Below are 23,271 nucleotides of genomic sequence, written 5' to 3' on the forward strand. Positions count from 1 at the left end.
TATAACATTTGTATTGAGACAGAAAACTGCTAAATTGAGCCATCTGAACGCTGCAGGGTATTACCTGCACACCTGTACGTTTGTATTATCTCGGCAATGTGTAGCTCTGCTATATGCTGGCACTTTATAAGTAAAATAAATGCCACCTATCATTTCTCTTGTAACAATCTCCTTCTCTTTTTGCAGTGCCTTTGACTTGGTGAACATTCATCTTTTTCACGATGCTTCCAATTTAATTGCTTGGGAATCCAGCCCGTCCAGCTACTCAGGAATACGACAGAAGGCTCTAAGTTATGTTTTAAATAGGTATGTGACTGGTCACTGCCGCTGTTACCCTCTGACCTGTGCGTTTGTTTTCAGGCAGCTTTAACTTGCATAATGCTTTATGAGTTTGTTATAGCTCCCCTAGTGGCGGGAGAGTGGAATGGACAAATAACTCCAGTCCTTCTATAAGCATGCGTAGAAGTATGAAAGCAGGTAAGTGTAGCAGAACCTAATATGTGTGGTCTTGCTAAGTGGTGCTCAATGCTTACCTGTCAGTTCTTGATAACTAAATTTGGTCCTTTGCACCTCCTGATTTTTGATACATTAGAGCATACAGCCAGTCCATACTTGAGGGAGTGTAGGGTGTTGAGTGCCTTTGGCATGTCAAATTGATGCCTTTGAAAATGAGCCCAGTTGTACCTGTAAGAGAGGGGGGGGCTGTGCAACTCTCTTGATAAGTAGCTATACTGTACATATGTCTTAGTACAGCACAGCACACCCCATAGGTGCAGGAATACCACAATGTCCAGCTAAGAGTATCTGTAAAACCTTAATATTGCATATATAAGGAGTAGCCACCGCCAGCGACAAGTCTTTATACTACACAAGCATGTGGGCCAAGCTGCAGGATCCATTTCCAATACAAGTACACTTGTGGGTGGTCAAAATAGACATGATTTAGCTGTGTTGCTATTAGCCGAGCAGCCAGATCACTTCAGGGGCAAACTAGGACCTGTTAGTACGTTTGGAAGATGTCTCTATATAGATAGTGACCATCTACCTAATACAGTTACAGACATTTATTATGTTTTAGTTATAAGGTGCCACAAATGGTCGGCAGCATCGCACAGGGAGTGTACAGTAAAATAGTACATGACATAACAGGACAATACAATATAGGCAAAACAATACAATGTACAGCAACGAGAAGCTGAACCAGCGGCTCTCACTATAACTGAGGGAAATAGGCCTGAGACGTGGGGCAATTGCTTCATTTATTCCGGTTTTACAATGTGAATGTTGGTAGTTATCTACGTAGAGTGTTTTTATATGTGTGAGAAAGGTTACTCCTACTGTTATAAGAATATTAGAAGCCACGAGGAGTGATAGTACCCTTTTATTCAGTCCTATCTGTGATTTCTATAATCTGTAATAGTTTACTGTATGGGGTATGTTATTTATATTACTCAAAATAATTTAAAAAAAAATTACACATATACATGTATATGTATACACACATATACATATAATAAAACTACAAACTGACTTACAAACATATACAATGAAGACACTAAAACTTACACACCCACTGACACATATATAAACTATTACAAACACACATTTTTGGTTTGCACAAAACTCATACATTTGCATTTTATTTGTTTTCTCATTAACTTTTTACGAATGAATTCTACCCTTTGTCCAACTCCCACCAAAGTACAACCACCAGCTCTTCAGACTGGTATAATCCCTTCTCTGAGAATATAGGCCGGATTTCCGCTATTTTGTTCCGGAACTCCGACACTGTCCCCGGAATCCTCCAAGTGTCTCCAGTGTTCCACAGCTGTTAGCGATGCTCTAGCACGTGGGTGTGTGTTATCACAGCTGGGGCTCCCCACTGGCCCCAGCTGTGATAACACACACCCACGTGCTAGAGCATCGCTATCACAGCTGGGGCTCCCCACTGGCCCCAGCTGTGATAACACACACCCACGTGCTAGAGCATCGCTAACCAGGCGCATCCCCTGATGTATAATTGGTGCGCTCTGACATCCTAACGTGCCGTTTACACAGATATAACAGAAAGTATATGGACAAAGTCCACTAGTGTGTATTATAAAGTGATATTCAGGATGTTCTTGGTACTATGTTAATGCTCTGCAGAACAGCTTGATGATGGGAAGTGTATAGTCAATATATTCAGTTTCCATAATGTAACTTGCTCCATGACAAAACCATTCTAAAAAGTGCCATAAAGTTCTACTCATCAATGTAAAATGTCCTGTATTGCTCGGAGAGAAACTGATGATTCAGGCATGCAACAGATACATTATGTTCACCCTGCCTGGGTATTTAGGACAATGAGAGAAACAAATGTCTTTTCTCACTCTGCCATCTCTTTGTCATTATTTGTGCTGTGTTATACATAGGGATGTAGACAATAGCTGCTTATCCCATTCACACCATGCACGCCACTCTGACTCCGCAGCAGTATCACAGTATTTGTTTAAACAAAGGTTGTCTGTTGGACACATTCACCCCTTTTCTTTCTCTTTAAAAGATGGCACTTAACAGTGATGTGACCGAAAGGAGGGGCTTAGTGACGCAACAAGATGGAAGGAGCCAATTCCCTTACTCCAGCAATACTTTTTTTTTTTTTGTAAAAATACAAAACACCCTTTTCATTGTATAAGTGTGTTGTAGCTGTGACATTCTGGGATATCTTCAGTTCCATAGAATGTCACATTCTAGTGTGTGTGTGTGTGTGTGTGTGTGTGTGTGTGTGTGTGTCTATATGCAGGGTACTGATGCACCATAATAGAGGAACGTATAACCCAAATGGGGCCTCCAGGGAAGATGGACAATTCCCCACCAGGCCGCAATCGTTACAGCACTCCAAAAAGGGACTGAGACCGCTACATGGTGCACTCTACACTAATAGCAGCCAAATGCGTGCACACACTTATACACACACACTCTTACACACTTATACACACACACACTCTTATACACACACACACACACACACTCTTATACACACACACACACACACTCTTATATACACACACACACTCTTATACACACACACACACTCTTATACACACACACACACTCTTATACACACACACACACACTTTAAAATATGTGAACAATAGTGAAATATTTATTCGACATTCTGGGCAATCTGTGACCTTGATGAAGTTGAATAAATCTTTCACTTTTTGTTTTGTTGCCTTTTTTTTGTGTGTGTGTGTATGTACCGTACACATATGCGTAACCGTGTGCTCATTATACGCCTGCACAACAATGAGAGCAGTTGAGCATTATGCTGCTAACCCATCTATTGTCTTCCTCTTCCTGGGGCTGTCATATTTCTTACTGTAAATCAGTCCTTTATAAACACAAGACACAGCTGAATCCCATCTTCATTGTTTTGTCCCCTCCTTGTAGCACACTACCCGCTTCATTAAACTAATTTGGTGTCCTCAGACCTCCCAGGGTGGCCTGGCACAGCGGGGCGGGAAAGTGACGGTGGTTTTAGTGTTAACTTTGGGTCAGGGATGTTGCGATGGGTATCATTAAAATGTGACATTTGCCAGGAAAGTGTCTTGGCATGTCATCCTTCCATGACGGGGGGTGAGCCTTGGATCCGAGGCTGCTCTGCCACTTGTGGAATTGCATTCACACGAATTGGTCATTTTCAGAGAGCACCGAGCCGCAGATCCGGACCTCCATAGTGAAATGATGGGCTCAGCAGCACAAAAGAGCAGTTCTGTAAAAGCAGTGAATAATGACTAACCCTTTTCATCAGCACTGCTAACCTTTTGGCAGCCACCAGCACACTCTATTCTGATGGGCTGATTGGGGTGGACAATACACTGAAGCTCACTTTGAATGAATGCTACCACCAACAGTGTCCCTATTCAAGGTTTTGGGAACCATCTTTCACCATTGTATAGCACCACTCCTCCAGACAGTAGGAGAGGGGAAAGTGAGAACATATATAGGAGGAAAGTGCTTCTTTTCTTGCCTGTAATCCCCTCTTAAAGCTGCATAGATCGACATTTCCATCCGAGCAACAGGAACCATTCAGTGTCAGATAAACACAGAGGGGAGAGGTTTAAAGTCAGGCCTGGAAATCCCTTTAACTGCGTGGCGTAATAATGCAGATTTAGTGCCTCTGAAATCAGAAGCTGATAAGTCTTTTCCTCTTAAGACCTTAAACGGCTAAAGAGCATTTAATAGTATAGTGCTTCAAACACAGCGGACAAAGCTGCAGAGGGAAGAAAAATGGTAAAGCCTTTTAGAGAAGCACCTTTCCCAGCTGAGAGAACGGACTGGCTGCCTGTCTGATGTGTATATGATTGTCTGAGGCGTTATCGTGTCTGAGTTACTGAAGCAGTGGGAGTTTTACAAGGCAGAAAAAAATGCAAAAAAATTGTTCATACTTTATTTTCAGAGCAGTTTTTTACAAGATGATTTATCAGCTGGATGTCTGAAGCCGGAGGTGAAACACTACCCAATAAGTCTCAACTTTGATAACAGTCCAAAAGTGTCAACCACCAGGGCTGTCTTAACGCATGGGCACGCTGGGCAGTTGCCCAGGGGCCCCACGAGCATAGGGGCCACATAGGCTTGCCAACTATTCATTATATTAGTTTGGGAGTTATATTGAGAACCTTCAAACCTTCTTTATTAAAATGTTTAGATGTAGGTATCAGCTGTTATCTGTATGTGCAATCTTGCTGGTGCAAATACATATTTTGCCCTTAACGAAAACAATGTACAATAACTAATTGTACATAAGTGGATGAGTGGTTGTGCAGGTAGGGTCCCGATGCACTGTTTTGCCCAGGGACCTATAATGCTGTTAAGATGGCCCTATCAACTACAGCTGAATAGGGGAAACAAAAGTGTTCCACTCCTCCCCCGAACACAATACCCAGTTTGATAGGACACTTCATTTTTTTAACCACAATAGAATTAGAATTGAAGATAGGGGACTGCTGGTGGGTGTGTTATGTACCTAATTCAGCATAACCATTGGTGGTTGAATTTTGTTAGTTTGTAGTGTTTGGCATATATACTGCATAGTTAGCAAGTTGTGTTCATGATAATTGTCATCAGGACATCTACATCTATATTTGGAAATTGGTCCTATGGCCGCACACTACATATGATTTGAAAACAATTGTAGCTTCTCAGCCACTGGGTGCAGCCTACCTACCAATCAGAGTGAAGGAGGGGGTGGGGCTCTGCTAAATGACTCCTCCCCCCAATAAAAGTGTTTATAGGGTAAATGTATCAAGCTGCGGGTTTGAAAAAGAGATGTTGCCTATAGCAACCAATCAGATTCTAGCTGTCATTTTGTAAAATGCACCAAGTAAATAACTAGAATATGATTGGTTGCTATGGGCAACATCTCCACTTTTTCAAACCCGCAGCTTGATACATTTACCCCTAGATCTTCCCGTGAAGTATAGGTATCTTCCTAGAATGATTGTGCTAAACTTCATTTTATAAATTAGTTGTTGAGATGACATTTTTGAAATTCGACTCCTAAGGATTGGTGGACCCCGGGATAAATCACACCTGATAGTTTTATGTCTTACTCCTAATCTGCAGTTTCTTAACTTCCTGTCTTGTTCCTCATTGAGTAAAGATTTAAATAGTGTCTGTGAGCTGTACTGCCCGATGGATGAATAGATTTTTTTAATTGAAAATAGTGCCAAGCCAAAGCGTAAGGAATGGATTCATGTCCAACATAATGGAGCTCAGTGCCCAAACCGGGGCTCCACTGTGTATGTGTGGCCCTCTATATCAAGTGGCTAGGTACACGGTGCTTCATCTGAGTGTTTTGCCAGTGGAAAATGGCTGTAGCCTTCGTCTGTGGAAGTGGTAGTATTTGGCATCCTACCAATATGAGTAGAACTACTGGCTTGCCCAAGTTCAGAAGGGGCATGCTGCCAAAATGACACCATGGCCTGTCTATGCCAGACTGAAGGATACGGTTCTGTCTTCTCTAAGTCAGTGATTCGTGGCTAATTGAGATTCTTGTGGCCCTTATCCATTTGTGGCCACTTGTTCCTCAACACGATGGTTCCTAGGGTTCCCCTTCTAGCCTCATCATCTTGTGTGTCACTTAATATCTAATTGCCTTGGAGATTGTTCTTTCCTGACTGAGTTCATTTGAACTGATTGTCCAGTTATTCAGTCTTGCAGCTGAGGTGTTTGTGTAGACCTCTCCCTTCTGTATTCTACTGGAGGTCACTAGTTTATTGGGGGCGTCTTCTAGAATCTGGTGTAGACCATTGACCTCCTGCTTGTCTGTAATAGACAATGATTTGTGACAAAAATGTGTAATTAAAATTGTTCAAAGTTGTTTTGCAATAAAAAAATGCTCCATTGTGTAAAATTAAGAGCGTTTTTCTGGAATACTTTACCCAATGGTAAATATTGAAAGACGTCCAGGCTGTGGATGTTCTACTCATTTCCCTCGAATTGTCTATTGTCTGTGTTAATGTGGATAAAGTTTGTTTTGCCTTATGTAAAGTACTTACTAGAACTGTACATATACTGCCCATCCAGTCTTAAAGGAGACATACGAACTGGTCCGCAACGCTGCTATATCAGAACTGACCTCCTGATGATCATGTCAGCAGAACGCCCTGACGACGTCCTTTGAGTCCTAGTCCGTGAAATGAGATTTCACTTGAAGAGTTTGACATTGCTCCTGTTTTTCCTTTAGAAATGCTGCCTGGTCTAGTTCAACAGAAACATTTTTACATTGGAACTGTGAAATCTGGGCATAAAAGCAGCCCTTTGTGGCCCATTATTTTCTCACAAATATAGTCCATTGTTGTATAGCTGAAGTTAATTTGATCAACATTGGGACATTTAACTTTTATGTCTCGTGAAAAGACCTGTTTCATGCTCATTTTGGGCATTGAAAGGGAGTGATTGCCAGAAAAATAATGTTACTGTTAACAATTCGGAGCAATTAGTTTCCCAGGGAGAGAAGATGTGATGTGCAGGCTCCACACAGCTATTCTTTGTGGTTTTATGGATACTCATTAGTCATCTGTCAGGGTGTCTCAAAGACCCCTGCAATCTAAATGTTTCTCCTCTGTCTTTTCCCAGAACTAGCAGCTGAAAGAGGCAAAGAGGAGCCCCCCGGTTTCTAAGCAAAAAGAAAAAAAGTGACTTTAAGCCCAGAAAGAACTGGGCCGTTAGGGAGGGGAACGTTGATGGACTAGCAAACAGCACACCTTTTCTTCATTAGTCTTCTCACCCGGCGGGTGAATCGTGTTCCTGCTGCTTTCTTATGCAAAGGACATTCTGTCCGGCCACCAACCAGATCTTCTGTCGTTCTGTCCGGGAACATGGAGAAAGGAGCAAATTCTCTGCCGGATTGTTAGTATAGATTTTATTTAATAAAATTACATATTTACATAATATAATTTATGATCTTTCAGTATTGGGATAGCATGTGATGTACCCTTATTAGCTTTTCAACTGAAGTTGATACTATCGAATACTATATAATGCTTCCCTATATTTCCGAGCTCCGTAGATACAAATTATCATAAAAATAGCTGCTTCTACACCGCTAGACACCGGGCAAAGCTCAAACACATGAAATATTGGGGGGGGGGGGGGAAAAAAACAAACACTTTTGGTAACTTTTATAAGAGTTAATAGTTATTCCAAGAAAGTGTAGCAATAAGCCGCTAGTTAAGTCTGTGAACCAGTGCTAATAATCTCCTAATCAGAGTGTGCTGGGAGGACGGTTATCCTATAACTTCCACTATGAGAGGGTAGATGAGGGTAACATACAATTACTCCCTCGTGGGTTGGAGGTCCCAGACGTTTCTCGAATGCACCTTTTGTTTACAGGTGCTAGATCCTATACAAGATGGTGCCCTAAATAATGTACTAAGGAACTATATAGTCAAATTAACAGTGGTATAATATGTAGCTGCAGTGTTAAGTATAAGTATATCTATATGGACTTGTCCGTATATTTATGTGTATGCCTCAGCTGTAATTGGCACACCTCAGTCGTCAGCAGCCAAATAGATGTAGAGAAAGGAAAACAATTATAGTGCAATAATACAGTTATGTTTAGCAATCCCAAAAACAGGGAGAGGATAATTTGGAACCTTTAGGAGTGTGGGATATGTTATTGCACCAGTCATAGTGATCTGTCATTTAAAGTAGAGGTGGCCCAACCTGTGGGTAAGCAACCCAATTATTTCCACATATTTAGTATATTCAGCCTCCTCTTTTGGAACAATGGCACACTAATTTAACGTTTACTTGTCCTCTGTGACATTAGGACTTAACTGTGTGTGTTTAGGACTCCATCCCTCTAACATAAACTGGTGTATTATGGGACGCCCAGAAATGACAAAGGAATCGATGCTTCCGTTAGGGAAGGTTAAGAACATCTTGCCTATTGGCTGAGTAAAGAAGACTAAAGGTTTGCAAGTAGTAGAAAGCATCACGTCGTCATGGCAACGGCTTTGTTCTAACTATACAGTAATAAACTGCCCATGTTTTTCAAAATATATCTGACGACTTCCAATCCATCTTCTACAGAGGAGGGGATGTGTAAATTCTCCATGAACAAAGCATGGATACATTTCTAGCAATTCCCTTTTAATATGCAAGTACTTTTTAAGCCTTTTAGTTACCTTTTTAAAGCAAATTGTTTTACTGTCTTTAAATCATGACTAATTATTAAACTTTTTTTTACCCAAATCTAAATATCTTGGTGTCAGTACATCCTACATTTCCTTTTTTTGTGTACTCTTGTTGTCTCCCCAGTAGTGTCACATTCCATGTGTAGTTAAAGCTTTCCTGAGACCTAGCAAAAGAAAATATTGCATGTGTATATAGATATTCTTGTTTAGCAATTACATTGCAATGTCACTTCAAATGAATTGAATCATTTAAAAAAGAAAAAGCGTCATCGTAACCAGACAAGTTTTGTTTTTTAGTTTCTTTCTAATCTGAATGAAAGAAAATCCATAAATGCTAATGTCACTTGATATTATATTATTAGATTAGATGAAAATGAACGACCCTTGTGGTTTTATTTATATCCTCTAAGTATACCTATATATAATGGTCATGTCAGACAAGACTTTGAATTGCAGAGTGTTCAGTCCTAGTTAATAGAAGCTCATCGGTCCTAGATATAAAAATAAATTGATTCAAAAAACACTCAGAATGCCACTAAAACTAAATATTAAGTCTCTTATTTATGTCTATTTTTACCCCCTTTCATGGCAAGATTAAGGTCTAGATTTACTAAGCTGCAGGTTTGAAAAAGTGGGGATGTTGCCTATAGAAACCAATCAGATTCTAGCTGTCATTTTGTAGAAGGTACTAAATAAATGAAAGCTAGCATCTGATTGGTTGCTATAGGCAACATCCCCACTTTTTCAAACCCGCAGCTTAGTAAATCTAGCCCTAAGTGTTTAATGAGTGAATCACTGTGAGCTGTTCCTGTGAAAATTAGACACAGTTTAGAAAACAATTAAAAACATTTTTTGCTCTCTTCTTCCATCCTTATTTTGCACTTTCCCCATTTCCCTTATCCTGTCTCGCTGCGTCCTTTACTTAAAGTGCAGAGCCTGCCTGATCTTCCAAACAGAACTGTGCGTAAAGGGTGAACTAACTATATACTGTCTTACAATGCCGTATAAAAGTAGTGTATCCATTGCTCAGTAAATGCTGTGTAGATGTCTGTGCCAGTCTATCTTATACCAATAGTCACTGATAACAATACCTTCAACAGTCCTGGGGGTGTTTTTCTGTTGGTTTTTTGATAATGCCCTGACTTCCTGCTGCCAAAAGAGGTGTGGTCTAACATTAGGGGGTGTGGCTGTTTTTATCCACGAATGTTGGAAGGTATGGGGAATTATATATATATATATATATCTCTTCTCCTGATGAAGTCTGTGTTATCATACGAAACGCGTTGAGCCAGCATCCCTGCATGTGATGCCATTTATAGATTTCCATCGATGCAGCGATCCTTAGCGAGGTCCAGTGAGGAGGATTCAGCTTTTGGTGCATTTAGGACTTGGTTAGCATCGGTAACCCTGCAGATAAGCTTTTATATATTTTTAAATTGTAAGTGCATTTCTTGTATGTCTTGTTTTGATTAAATTGTTTTAAAAGTACTACACCATATGGTCCCTGTATTTGCTTCCATCTGAGGTATCCAGCTCCATTAAAGATGTGCAGTATCCAGCATACATACAGATAAGTGCAAAACCTTTTTGATCTGATACACTTACACACTGTTGGTGGGGAGCGGTCTGCACCTCCATATTATAATAGCAATAATACACTATTTTGGGTTGTTTAGTATCCTTTATTGTTTTCCAAATATACTTCGTGGTGGAACTCTTCTTGCTCAAGACATCATCCTGACATCAAACCGGATGTGCCTGAACTATTCTTTAATCTGGTGCGCACATAATAGTATCACCTAATTTTTTGGGACTATACCCTGAAAATACTACACTATCGGGCACTGTGTTAAAATTAATCATTTTTAAATAAGAACTTGTTATAGCTCCCATGAAAAAAAGAATTATATATATATATATATTTATTTTCACAGAGCTATAACAAATTCTCATTTGAAAATGATTAATTTTTCATTTTGTTCAGGTTAGGTGTTAATAACTTTTTAGATGATTTTTCTATCTCTCTCAGTGGAATCTACTTCCGCTCTCGCAGGGTACGGCCGGGCCTTTGTGTCCTGATCTCACTGAATGGTATCATGATTTGCCGCACAGAACAACAGAGATGTTGTTGGATACTGTTGCTAACACAGAATGTTCCCATTGTCCTGATCGCCCGGGACTGCTCGGCTATTGAATCCATGACAGGCCCCGTGTTGTGGACAATATCTTGAAGTTACACTGCAGTAGTTAGATTACCATTATAGTACGCCTATGCTGCTGATATACAAACATCCGATGATTGTGTGTTCTTGGTATGAATAATGCGTGCTTGCAAGGTGCGAGTTTAGGTGTTTGGCTTTTCATTCTACAGCTACACAAATCCCAGTTCACGATTGGGAAGGAAATGTGTATTTAAATAATGCTAATCTTAACAGCTTCCGATTAGTAGCATCATCAATCAATACTGCCCCCATCCTTAACAGCTTAGTGATTTGTCCACAGCTCCTTAGCCCAAGATTAGTCAAGTCAAAGGAGAGGGAATATAATTAGTGGTGCTTAGCCATATTAACCCCACTTGTCAACGTGTCCCTGATTTGGGACCCCAAATGAGGCATGGCCAGTAGAATGAGTTGAATATCTGCTATCGGGGAACCCCAAGAAACAAATTCTGGGACCCTAAACCAGTAATGCTTTCAGTCAAGGGACTTAATTTTTTGTCTAGAAATAGGTATATCGCAACTCTGGTTACTTCTCTTCATCTCCTTTTTTTTAATAGGAGTTTGTTCATATTTTAATCTTCCTGAGTGCCCTGAAGGCAATTATTCTGCATTACCTTAAATTTCCAAGAATCATTCATTATAGTATAGGTAAACAAAGGACACAGGCTTTATGCACGTAAGACGTTTTCAGGATGTATCTGTCGGTTTGAATAATCCAGGTAAGGTTAAAAAAAAAATAGATAGAAATTAGTTTTTTATATTGTCTTTTGGAATAGTTCTGGTGGCCGTTTTATTGCTGTGTTGTTTGTGATCTTTCTCTTCCCTAACTTGAGTTTTGACCTATGTATGCAAAAGTTTTGAGAAAGCGGCGTATGACTGATTTGATAGATCCATCAGCTGTTAATTTGTATTAATGTAAAACCCTTACAGCCAGGTTTCATTTACAATAATGCTCTCAATTGAGAAATGCCGAGCACAAGAGTAATGTGCCTTTTTTCTTGCAAACAAATGGTCTTGAAAAATCCCAGCATTCATCAAACGGCAATATAATGAGTAAATGTGATTGCTCAGCAGATATTTCCTACTGGTTTGTCAGCGTAACTCCCCGTGTGCTGGCTGGCAGGCCCTTGCTGGGGAAAGGGATTATTTTCACTTGTAGGGAAAGTGTTTTGTCCCAAAACTGACAATGGTGGGAGCAGATTTGTGGGGTCACTGGATGTCTGAGCCAAGTAATTTATTTGGTAGGTTACAAACCCATTTTCCCGCTGGATAAGGTTTTAGTTCCATTTGTTTGAACTGAGAGGGCCTTTTCTTCAGAAGCCGTCCTGATTGCAGATATATTTGGTAGAATGTGGTGGTTGTTAAAAATGTTTGCAGTATAGTTTAATATAAACTAAATATTAGTATTAAATATTTTTTATTGAGCCAAACATGGCTAATTTACTAGATTGACCATGCTGCTTTGTAAATATAATAACTACACTAGTCTAGATGTTTAATTACGTTTCATGTACTTGCCTGTCTGTTTGCCCCCAGTTCCCTGGTCTGTTTGCCCCTGTCAGCCCTGGTCTGTGTGTCTTAGTCAGTCTGTTTGCCCCTGTTACCCCCATCAGATGCTATGGTTGTCACAGTTTACATTGTGACATCAGTATTAAGCATGCCTAGGATAGCATCAACAGGTTCCTTCGTCAGCTCAAGACTGAACCAGTGTTGTTGTCTAGAGTTTATGGAGTAGACCCTCCGACAACATTTCCAGCCCATGTCTACAATGTCCCCATGTCAGTATGACCACTATATATGATCTGATGACAGTGGTATCCTTTCATTTTATGTTACTTCTGGAATACTCCAGTCCAATTGTAATAACTTGAGGATGAGATATTTAGAATTGGTTCTTCTCCTGCTTATCAGATATAACATACCTGAGACACTACTGGAGTCTGAGTGTTTCAGAACATATATCTACAATGAGCAACATAAACTAAATGGAAATATACACAGAATACATGTTAGAAGTTGAATAATGCAGTAGTTACCTTATTAAGGTATAAATTGTGCAAATTGTTAATTATGTATGTTCAATTCTGAGATCATGTTTTAGGAGGAGCCGCTTGCACCAGATTTGCCTGTCGGACTTGCAGATAAAAACTACTTCAATCTTTCCGGCTCTCGTTTCCTACTGGTCACCTGCCCACAGTTGGAGGCTGATTGGTGGAGATGCACCAGTTCACTAGACAGTGTCCTCGGGACGTCACTTGCATTGATAGGCTGAAATAACGGCATCCATTTGTGCAGGTGACTTGGTACCTTTTAAACTTTCTCTCCATCTCAATGCTATGGTATCCACCATGATATACTATCAAATGAGTCATGTGATGGAAGTGGGCTGAGCCTGTTTCTTAAGCTCACATTACACACATCCAACAAACACAATAGTTGCCCTCCTTGGTGAAGGAAACTTTTTTTATTTATTTAGTCTTTCTTTATTGAGGAAGGAATTGACATGTGTACAAGATTTTCAACTAACTTTGCAGCCAAAAGGAAAATAAGATCAAGTTCACTGTAAATTCACCATAGCCATCTTGGCTTGACATGGAGATATCATCCATAGACGTGTGTAAATCAATGCTTGTCAGCCACTCCCTCGGACTAGGAAGGGACATGGATCCTAAAACAAACCAGTAGGTTAATTGGCTGCCATCAAATGTACCCTAGTCTGTGTGTGTATCTGTCTGTTAGGGAATTTAGATTGTAAGTTCCAATGGGGCAGGGACTGATGTGAGTGACATATATTCTCTGTGCAGCGCTGCGTAATTAGTGGTGCTATGTAAATAGATGATGATCTCCAGTGAACAGGGATAACCTATTATCTCCTGAATGAGCTCTCTGACCTTAAGCCAGAAGGGGACTAATCTAGGGCAACTCCACCAGATGTGCAACGGAGACCCAGTGACCGATCCACATCTCCAGCAGGAACTGGAAACACCTGGATGAACCTTGCACAGTTGGGATGGACACCTGTACCACCTGGAGAGGATCTTGAACTTTGTCTCAACTACGGAAAGGCTGGATGTACAGGGCATGGTGAATTGGAAAACTTTGGGCCAAACTTGTTCAGTTTCCGATTCTGGTCTCCCCATCTCACGATCCAAAGATTTGGTATAACACTGTGAAGAACCATATAAGTTTGCCACCAACATTTTGTAAAAAGCGGATATCGTGTGTTGGTGTTCCCGAGAATTACAACAAAGATTCTCAAGATAGTCGGATTCATTGCTGCACCTGCAAGAATGATCTTATCCTGTTTGTAGTGTCTAGCTTGTAAATAGAGCCAGAGTTTCAAAGAGCGGCAGTTTAGTCTCTCCTGCAAGTCAGGAAAGACACAAATCTTTCCATTCTTAACCAGTTGGCCATACCTGACCGCCTGCTCGTCCAGCCACAGTCATAAATCTCCCAGCTGTAGCCCTGGTGGGAAGTCTGGATTGTGGGGTCAATGGAGTCGGAGGAGACCATTGGGAAGAAATGTATGTTTGCGTCCTCAATCTAGTCCAGTTTTGCAGGGTAGGGACAATAGTTGTGTGTGATATGGGGTAGCTTGGAGAGCCACGGAAGGAGACCAGTAGGGACCTTCAGAAGTTGACCTTCAATTGTGATCCATTGTTTGGAATCTATACGCGGGTCCACTTTAGGATTCTAGTAAACAGTGATATTTAAAAAATAGCAGGAGCTGAAGTCCCTCTTGGGATTTCGTAAAGGAAAATTTTACCATTAGTAGTAATCCAGAGTTTAGGGCTTAACTGATTCACTTGAGTGTCTATTTTATTCTCGTATGGAATGCATTGGATAATATCTTATGTGCCTATAGTATGTTTAATGTAAGCTGCATTCACCACACTGTTTAACCTAAATCACACTTGCAATAAGGATCTTCTATCTATGGAGTATACGCTCACATTAAATACAAGCATTCATAATGATCACAGGCCGGACTATGGGCAATACAGCACCCTGTATCCATGGTCCTTCCAGTGTTTACTGATCTCATGATGTTCTCACCGAACATACAACAGACTCAAGACAAGCACCCGTGTGTACAAGCCGTGTGTAGAAGGATTACTATTTACTTCTCTAACATTATCCTTAAACCACTTAAACTAAAGGACACACATATATTAATATATATTTTACACTGTTGGGCTGATGTTTTTTTACAATATGTCACATTTCCTAATCTGCATATCATCAGTATCTGCTATGTTATGGATAATGCTATCTCCACAAAGATGTATCTTCTCTTCCATGTGGTGTGAATATTTGATTTTATGGCTTTTGTTGCGTGGATTAAGTTTATTAAATGGATGTGTGTTTTTCTCTTAAATAGCTACTGACAAGGTCATTAATTTAACAAAATACAACATTTTGTCTTCCAAATGGTACTATTGAAATTAAAAATGGACATGGCATCTTAATCCAAGACGTCTGGCAAAGGCTGCAAAGTGTCAAATTAATTACCTCCCTCCCTTGACACCCTCGGATCTCCTTGTTTGCTTTTTCAGCCCTGTGAAATGTTTGTGTATTATTAATAGTCGTACCCGCTTACATCAAACCCTTCAGTAGCTTTGTGTGATCAAATACTGTTCATAAAGACTAATTTCTTAGGGCTCATGATGCAGTAATTTGCAAATTGGGTCATTTTGTTTTTCTTTTAATTTTCTGTGTGTGAAGAGCTGTTCCAAATAGAAATAATTTTCCTTTCCCCTCATATACACCTGTACATTGATGTGCAATAATAATTAAAAACCCTATGACCAATTCTCACTTTCTACTGAATAAGATATCATGCATTGAAATTTCGTTCTGTGATCTCTTATTTCAAACCTCTGTTTTGTTTTTTAAATTGAGACATTGATTTATTTAACAGACACCTTAAGAAACGAAAACTGAAGTGGACTATTTGCAGAAGTATTTTTAGTCCATACTGTGTAACATTTTGTAGACCCACTTTTTACTGCAGTAGCACTTTTAAGTAATTTGGGGTAAGTATGTACTAGTGCTGTACACTGTTCAGGAAAGCTTTGTCACCTAAAATACTTATAAGCAGTGGTTGAAGTGGTGGTTTGAAAACTGCAATGGGAATATAGGTGAATTGCATGCGATAGTGCTACAATGAAGGCAGTAGTAGAAGTGGCGGTATGACATACCACTGTATACACCCCACTTCTACCACTGTATATATATGTATAGTGTAAATTGATGGAATGTGATAGTGTTACAATGAAGGCAGTAGTAGAAGTGACAGTATGACATACCACTGTATACACCTCACTTCTACCACTGTATATATATGTATAATGTAAGTGACTGGAATGTGATAGTGTTACAATGAAGGCAGTAGTAGAAGTGGCGGTATGACATACCACTGTATACACTCCACTTCTACCACTGTATATATATGTATAATGTAAGTGACTAGAATGTGATAGTGTTACAATGAAGGCAGTAGTAGAAGTGGCAGTACGACATACCACTGTATACACCTCCACTTCTACCACTGTATATATATGTATAATGTAAGTGACTAGAATGTGATAGTGTTACAATGAAGGCAGTAGTAGAAGTGGCAGTACGACATACCACTGTATACACCTCACTTCTACCACTGTATATATATGTATAATGTAAGTGACTGGAATGTGATAGTGTTACAATGAAGGCAGTAGTAGAAGTGGCAGTATGACATACCACTGTATACACCTCACTTCTACTACTGTATATATATGTATAATGTAAGTGACTGGAATGTGATAGTGTTACAATGAAGGCAGTAGTAGAAGTGGCAGTATGACATACCACTGTATACACCTCACTTCTACTACTGTATATATATGTATAATGTAAGTGACTAGAATGTGATAGTGTTACAATGAAGGCAGTAGGAGTAGTGACAGTATGACATACCACTGTATACACCCCCACTTCTACCACTGTATATATATATATATATGTATAATGTAAGTGACTAGAATGTGATAGTGTTACAATGAAGGCAGTAGTAGAAGTGGCAGTATGACATACTACTGTATACACCCCACTTCTACCACTGTATATATATATATGTATAATGTAAGTGACTGGAATGTGATAGTGTTACAATGAAGGCAGTAGGAGAAGTGGCAGTATGACATACCACTGTATACACCTCACTTCTACCACTGTATATATATGTATAATGTAAGTGACTGGAATGTGATAGTGTACAATGAAGGCAGTAGGAGAAGTGACGGTATGACATATCACTGTATACACCCCACTTCTACCACTGTATATATATGTATAATGTAAGTGACTGGAATGTGATAGTGTTACAATGAAGGCAGTAGTAGAAGGGGCAGTATGACATACCACTGTATACACCCCACTTCTACCACTGTATATATATATGTATAATGTAAGTGACTAGAATGTGATAGTGTTACAATGAAGGCAGTAGGAGAAGGGGCAGTATGACATACCACTGTATACACCCCACTTCTACCACTGTATATATATGCATAATGTAAGTGACTGGAATGTGATAGTGTTACAATGAAGGCAGTAGGAGTAGTGACAGTATGACATACCACTGTATACACCCCCACTTCTACCACTGTATATATATATATATATATGTATAATGTAAGTGACTAGAATGTGATAGTGTTACAATGAAGGCAGTAGGAGAAGTGGCAGTATGACATACCACTGTATACACCACCACTTCTACCACTGTATATATATGTATAATGTAAGTGACTGGAATGTGATAGTGTTACAATGAAGGCAGTAGTAGAAGTGGCAGTATGACATACCACTGTATACACCCCCACTTCTACCACTGTATATATATGTATAATGTAAGTGACTAGAATGTGATAGTGTTACAATGAAGGCAGTAGGAGAAGTGGCAGTATGACATACCACTGTATACACCCCCACTTCTACCACTGTATATATATGTATAATGTAAGTGACTGCAATGTGATAGTGTTACAATGAAGGCAGTAGTAGAAGTGACAGTATGACATACCACTGTATACACCCCACTTCTACCACTGTATATATATGTATAATGTAAGTGACTGGAATGTGATAGTGTTACAATGAAGGCAGTAGTAGAAGTGGCAGTATGACATATCACTGTATACACCCCACTTCCACCACTGCTTATAAGACATGGCCGGCACAGTTATGAGGACGGGTTTGTCTTTTTCTTCTTGGATGCTGTGTATTTATAAACAATATATCCATCGGACTCTTGCTAAAGTGAAATAACCCATTGAGTCCTGTCACACATGCATAAAACACACGTGTTGTAAATATGCATGCTGAAAATCATTTCTATATGTTATGAAGAATAAACATTCCCGTTACGTTTTAATGTAATGTAAAACACATTTTGTTTTTTTAATACCTTGCTAAAAAGGTAGGATTTTGATGCTCACTATTCAAGATTTTAAAATAAATGCTCATATAGCTTTATAATGAGCATGACCCATTTCCATACGTTGTACATTAATTTAGGCTATATCTTATTTATACACGTGTATGAGCCATAGTACCTGTACTTGACGCAAAAACTGGAAAAATCTGGGCAAATGAGCATCAAAGGCTTCAACACGTGTGTAGCTTGTGTGTTGCTTAAGCAAATAACGTCCGGCATGGTCAGGGTCCTTCATAATATTGCTGAACTTTCCTGCTTCCCTATAGTTATGGCTGCAATAGGAGACCTAGGTGACTTGGAAAGAAGAGGTTTGTTTGCCGGGAGCTTCAGTGACCAAGGCAGCTCAACTTGCTAATGTTTCACGTGCAACAGTGTCTACGGTAATGTTACCGTCCGCTAAGGACAACGGCGGATAGATGCGTTAACCGTGCGTTTGTTCAAAGTGCAGGGCAGACCAGGCAAACAACCGCAGATGAATTTACTGCCAGCTTCAAGCTGCAGTTTGCGCCACTTTTATTTGACGAGAACTCCCCAGAGCAAACTATCATAGGTTACAGCGCATAAGCTGCTCATTGCACGTTTGCAAATTCAGAGGTGCAGATGCAGCAATGCTTTCCCGATGGGACGAGGATGTCATCCACAATGCACCCAGCCACAGAGCAGGTTTGGTCGCTCAGTGGTGTGAGGAGCAGACACTGATGTTATCCTTGGGGCTGCACGGTGGCTAAGTGGTTAGCACTTCTACCTTACAGCACTGGGGTCATGAGTTCAATTCCCGACCATGGCCTTATCTGTGTGGAGTTAGTATGTTCTCCCCGTGTTTGCGTGGGTTTCCTCCGGGTGCTCAGATTTCCTCCCACACTCCAAAAACATACTGGTAGGTCAATTGGCTGCTATCAAATTGACCCTAGTCTCTGACTGTCTGTGTGTGTGTATGTTAGGGAATTTAGACTAAGTTTAAATGGGGCAGGGACTGGTGTGAGTGAGTTCTCTGTACAGCGCTGTGGAATTAGTGGCGCTATATAAATAAATGGTGATGATCCTTATGTCATGGTCTTCACCTAGTCACTGGATCTGACCCCAATCACGTATTTATAGGATATTATGGAACAATGCCTGAGAGCCCTTTCCATCACCACACCATGCATCCGTTGAGTGACTGTCACATACAAGCTGTACTGGCTGCATTCGTTGTCCAATGCCTCATTGAGTAACTTTATATTGGCAAATACATTTTTTTGTGCACTACCTGTATATGAACGAACTTCAAAATAATTTACAAATATTGCACTTGACTCACTGGGACACCACACAATTGTATGTATATTTTTGAATATCTTTTCAATTCACTAGAAATTAAAGAAATGTTTATATTCATATAAAGTCCGGCCTCAATAATATATTGGTTAGTGGCACACTGTTGTTGTTGGTTCCTAACAAAATGGCTGCCTCCACTTTGTGTAGGTGAAGGAGAACCTAGAAATCTTAAAATGCACCTGTTGCTTACTCAAAATGGAGGCAGCCATTTTGTGATCAGAATCTGTAAAATGACAAAGTATATGAAGGACACACGGTTTGTGGAGAACTTAAACAGAGATAGTAAGGCATTAGTGTTCTCATGGAGAACACAGATAATCATGTACAGACATGATGTCGACCACTGTGTATTTGTATGTATTTTTGAACAAACATGTTAGACGCTTATAATGCACAAGTGATATTAATATACTGTATGTATAAACTGCTGTAAGTAATATCTGTATAAACAATAAGATCTAGTGTCAGCGTGTATAATAGGTGAGTTCTGGTGCCATTGCTTCAGTGTTTAGTAGGAAAACATGTACATTATAAAAAGTAATGTACCCACTACTGTAAAGGTTTATGAGATCACCTCTCATTTCTGTGGTCTTCATAAAATCACCCAGTTTACAGCCTGTGGTTTTATATGGTGACAAATACTCAGTGTCTTCTAATATACATATATTTACTGTAGGGAGCTCCTTGTCCCATATGTTACATACACGTTTGTCGTTTTGTGCTGTTTAGTTCATTTTTATAATTGTTTTTCAAGGGATTAAAGGCTGTTTTATTTTGAGTCTTTATATGGGTTAATGCACTGAATAGAGAGTGATAATGTCTTGTATGTAGATCTGCTATTCTTCCACTAGGAGTCGCCATAGAACCTCAATGTCACATTACTGTAAGAAAAGTTTGTGCGCTCACTGATTCCTTTATACACTCAGGATTGTTTTAATTAAAATACGTTAAACTTCACATTTAGTCTTAAGAGCACATTCTGAGGCCAAAAATCTAGTCAATAAGTAAAACCAAGCTTTGTGGTCAATTTAATATCCATTTCAATCCATTCTATTATCTAGAAGTATGGCTTTAAACACTACAATTTGTGCTGGTTTGTACGGCGTAGGACACCCTATGGATTAAATCAGCGTACGCCAAGTTGTTTCAGTCCCCTGTGTGGATATAAATGAATATAGATAGAGAGATATTTTATCCCCAGTATCTATTTTACTTGATATTTTCATGAATTTCCAAAACAGGTGTTTGTATAGCTATATAAATTATAAAGTTTTAGGAATTACTGCATTATAAAGCTGTGCAAATATTCTACATTTTCCCTTCATTTTGACCACTAGAGGCGCTATCCCGCTGGAGTTTTCATTTCACCTTGGCTGAGGTTTTCTTGTGACAATCCCACCAGTAATACATGTAAATGCTCTGTGGTTTGTGTTGCTGAACATTCTAAGAAAATGACATGAAAAACAAACCCTGACTGACAAAGCAAAACTTTCTGGAATTAAGCATTATAACTAATGTACTCTTTCATCTATATAAATAACTTTACATTCCCATTTAATTTCCTGCTTTGTGTACCTGAAATTTCCAGATTTCCATAGCTACAAGTGGTCCAGCCCAGGTCTGGGTGCTGGATTATTTTGGATGGGTAGAGGTCTGTTCCAGCTAATTACCCCAGCCTACTAGGCAGCCTGGCTCTGATTCGAGAAGGTAACAGAAAATGAATCTCTCCAGCTCTCATTTAGATGGGGCTTTGTCCAGTCACCTTTAGGTGACCTTCACTTGACAATACCGCTGGCTAGAGAAAGTCTCTTTGTTGTAAATGTGGACAGTGGGATATCGCACATTTCCCTTGCACCTAGCTGCTATGCAAAGTTCTCCATTGTCTGCGGCTATACAGGTCCCCTTCTACCCCTCACTGAACTGGCAGAATGCAAAGCACTTCTACTAAGTCTGCACCCAACTACTTTCACCAGATTCATATTGAAATGGAGTCCTACAGATCAAAAGACTGAGGAATTAAGCTTCATGGTAATCTAATCTTAAATGGACTGGGAAATAATCAGAAGAGTTTATTTTGTTTTTGTTTTTATATTTTTATAAATGCCAGTAAAAAAAAAATAGATATGTTATTTTGCACAGAGGGCTTAACTATCATCATCATCACCATTTATTTATATAGCGCCACTAATTCCGCAGCGCTGTACAGAGAACTCACTCACATCAGTCCCTGCCCCATTGGGGCTTACAGTCTGAATTCCCTAACATAGACAAACACTCACACATAGACACAGACAGCATGGGAGAGACTAGGGTCAATTTTGATAGCAGCCAATTAACCTAACAGTAACAGCAACTGCTAATGGTAGATGCAAAAACCGCAGTACATGCACATGCAAACCAATTGCCATTGTATCTGCGCAGTTGTAGCTTTTTCTAATACACTGGATAAGGCTGGTGCTTTATAAAAGGATGGGTTCCAAACAGCATCATCCAACGTGTGTCTAAGTATTCACTGAATCGTGAGTGTGTGCTTCCCAGGGTGTTTTGTCTTTACACTGCATGTGATATGGCAGTATTAGGAAAGATCATATGTTAGGACCTCACTTGGTGCGCTCTGCGGGACCGCACTCTGCAGGACCGCACTCTGCGGGACCGCACTCTGCGGGACCGCACTCTACGGGACCGCACTCTGCAGGACCGCACTCTATGGGACCGCACTCTGCAGGACCGCACTCTGCGGGACCGCACTCTGCGGGACCGCACTCTGCAGGACTGCACTCTACGGGACGGCACTCTACGAGACCGCACTCTACAGTTTCCAACCTTTCCTCTTTGGTATGTCTGTACCGTCAGCCCATTTGTGACAGCAGAGAACCAATACAATTTGTTAATCCCCCTTTGTCACTAGGTCAGGACTACTATGGATATGGTCAGAAGTGGATCTTGAGGAGGTTGTCTGTTTTCAGATATTGTGCAAGTGCATTGTGGCTGGTGAATCATGTTTTTCACCAACCACGTATTGTTTAAAAAAAACAAAAAAAAAAAACATACACAAAGCCAATCACTGCAAACAACAATTAATGGATATTAAAAGAAATGAGGTGTCATCCGTATACTCCCTTGCTCTGTTTTATTATGCAGATCCTCTAAATTCTGACAGCACACATTAAACATACAATATAATGTGACCTTTTACTTCCCAGGAAATGTGACAACTATCCTCCCCCGTCAATGTCCTATTCAGTATTTTTTTTATTTTTTGTGGTGTGATTCAAAAAAAAAAAAAAAAAAAAAGAGCAAGACAAGCCCCTTTCAGTGGTGTCAAGGCAGGATGAATTGGCCAGGGGAAGCTTGTTTATAGACTGTGTGAAGAACTTTGTCTTTGTGTGGGAATGTTGGTGACACTGTTGTGGTTTGCTTGAATGAACTGCAATGACGCGACTAATAAGGTATCCTGCTGAGAGCCACAGAGGGGCTTATCCAGACCTCCCAACTTAGCTATTCAGCTCTAGCCCAGTGTGGCTAATTTTTCCCATTCCTTCAATTCTTTGGGTCTCCTTACAAA

General features: G+C 39.9%; 1 protein-coding gene across 2 annotated transcripts in view; it reads left to right on the top strand.

The window, feature by feature from the left end:
• Window positions 1-23,271, top strand: part of INPP5A (inositol polyphosphate-5-phosphatase A) — a 306,445-nt gene that overhangs the window by 184,349 nt on the left and 98,825 nt on the right. For both annotated transcript variants that reach the window (XM_075216068.1, XM_075216067.1), the window contains exon 8: window positions 187-306. In XM_075216068.1, coding sequence (XP_075072169.1) covers window positions 187-306 — 120 coding nt within the window. The remainder of the gene's footprint in view (window positions 1-186; window positions 307-23,271) is intronic.

The sequence above is a fragment of the Mixophyes fleayi genome, chromosome 6, assembly GCF_038048845.1.
Source record: "Mixophyes fleayi isolate aMixFle1 chromosome 6, aMixFle1.hap1, whole genome shotgun sequence".
Taxonomy (NCBI): domain Eukaryota; kingdom Metazoa; phylum Chordata; class Amphibia; order Anura; family Limnodynastidae; genus Mixophyes; species Mixophyes fleayi.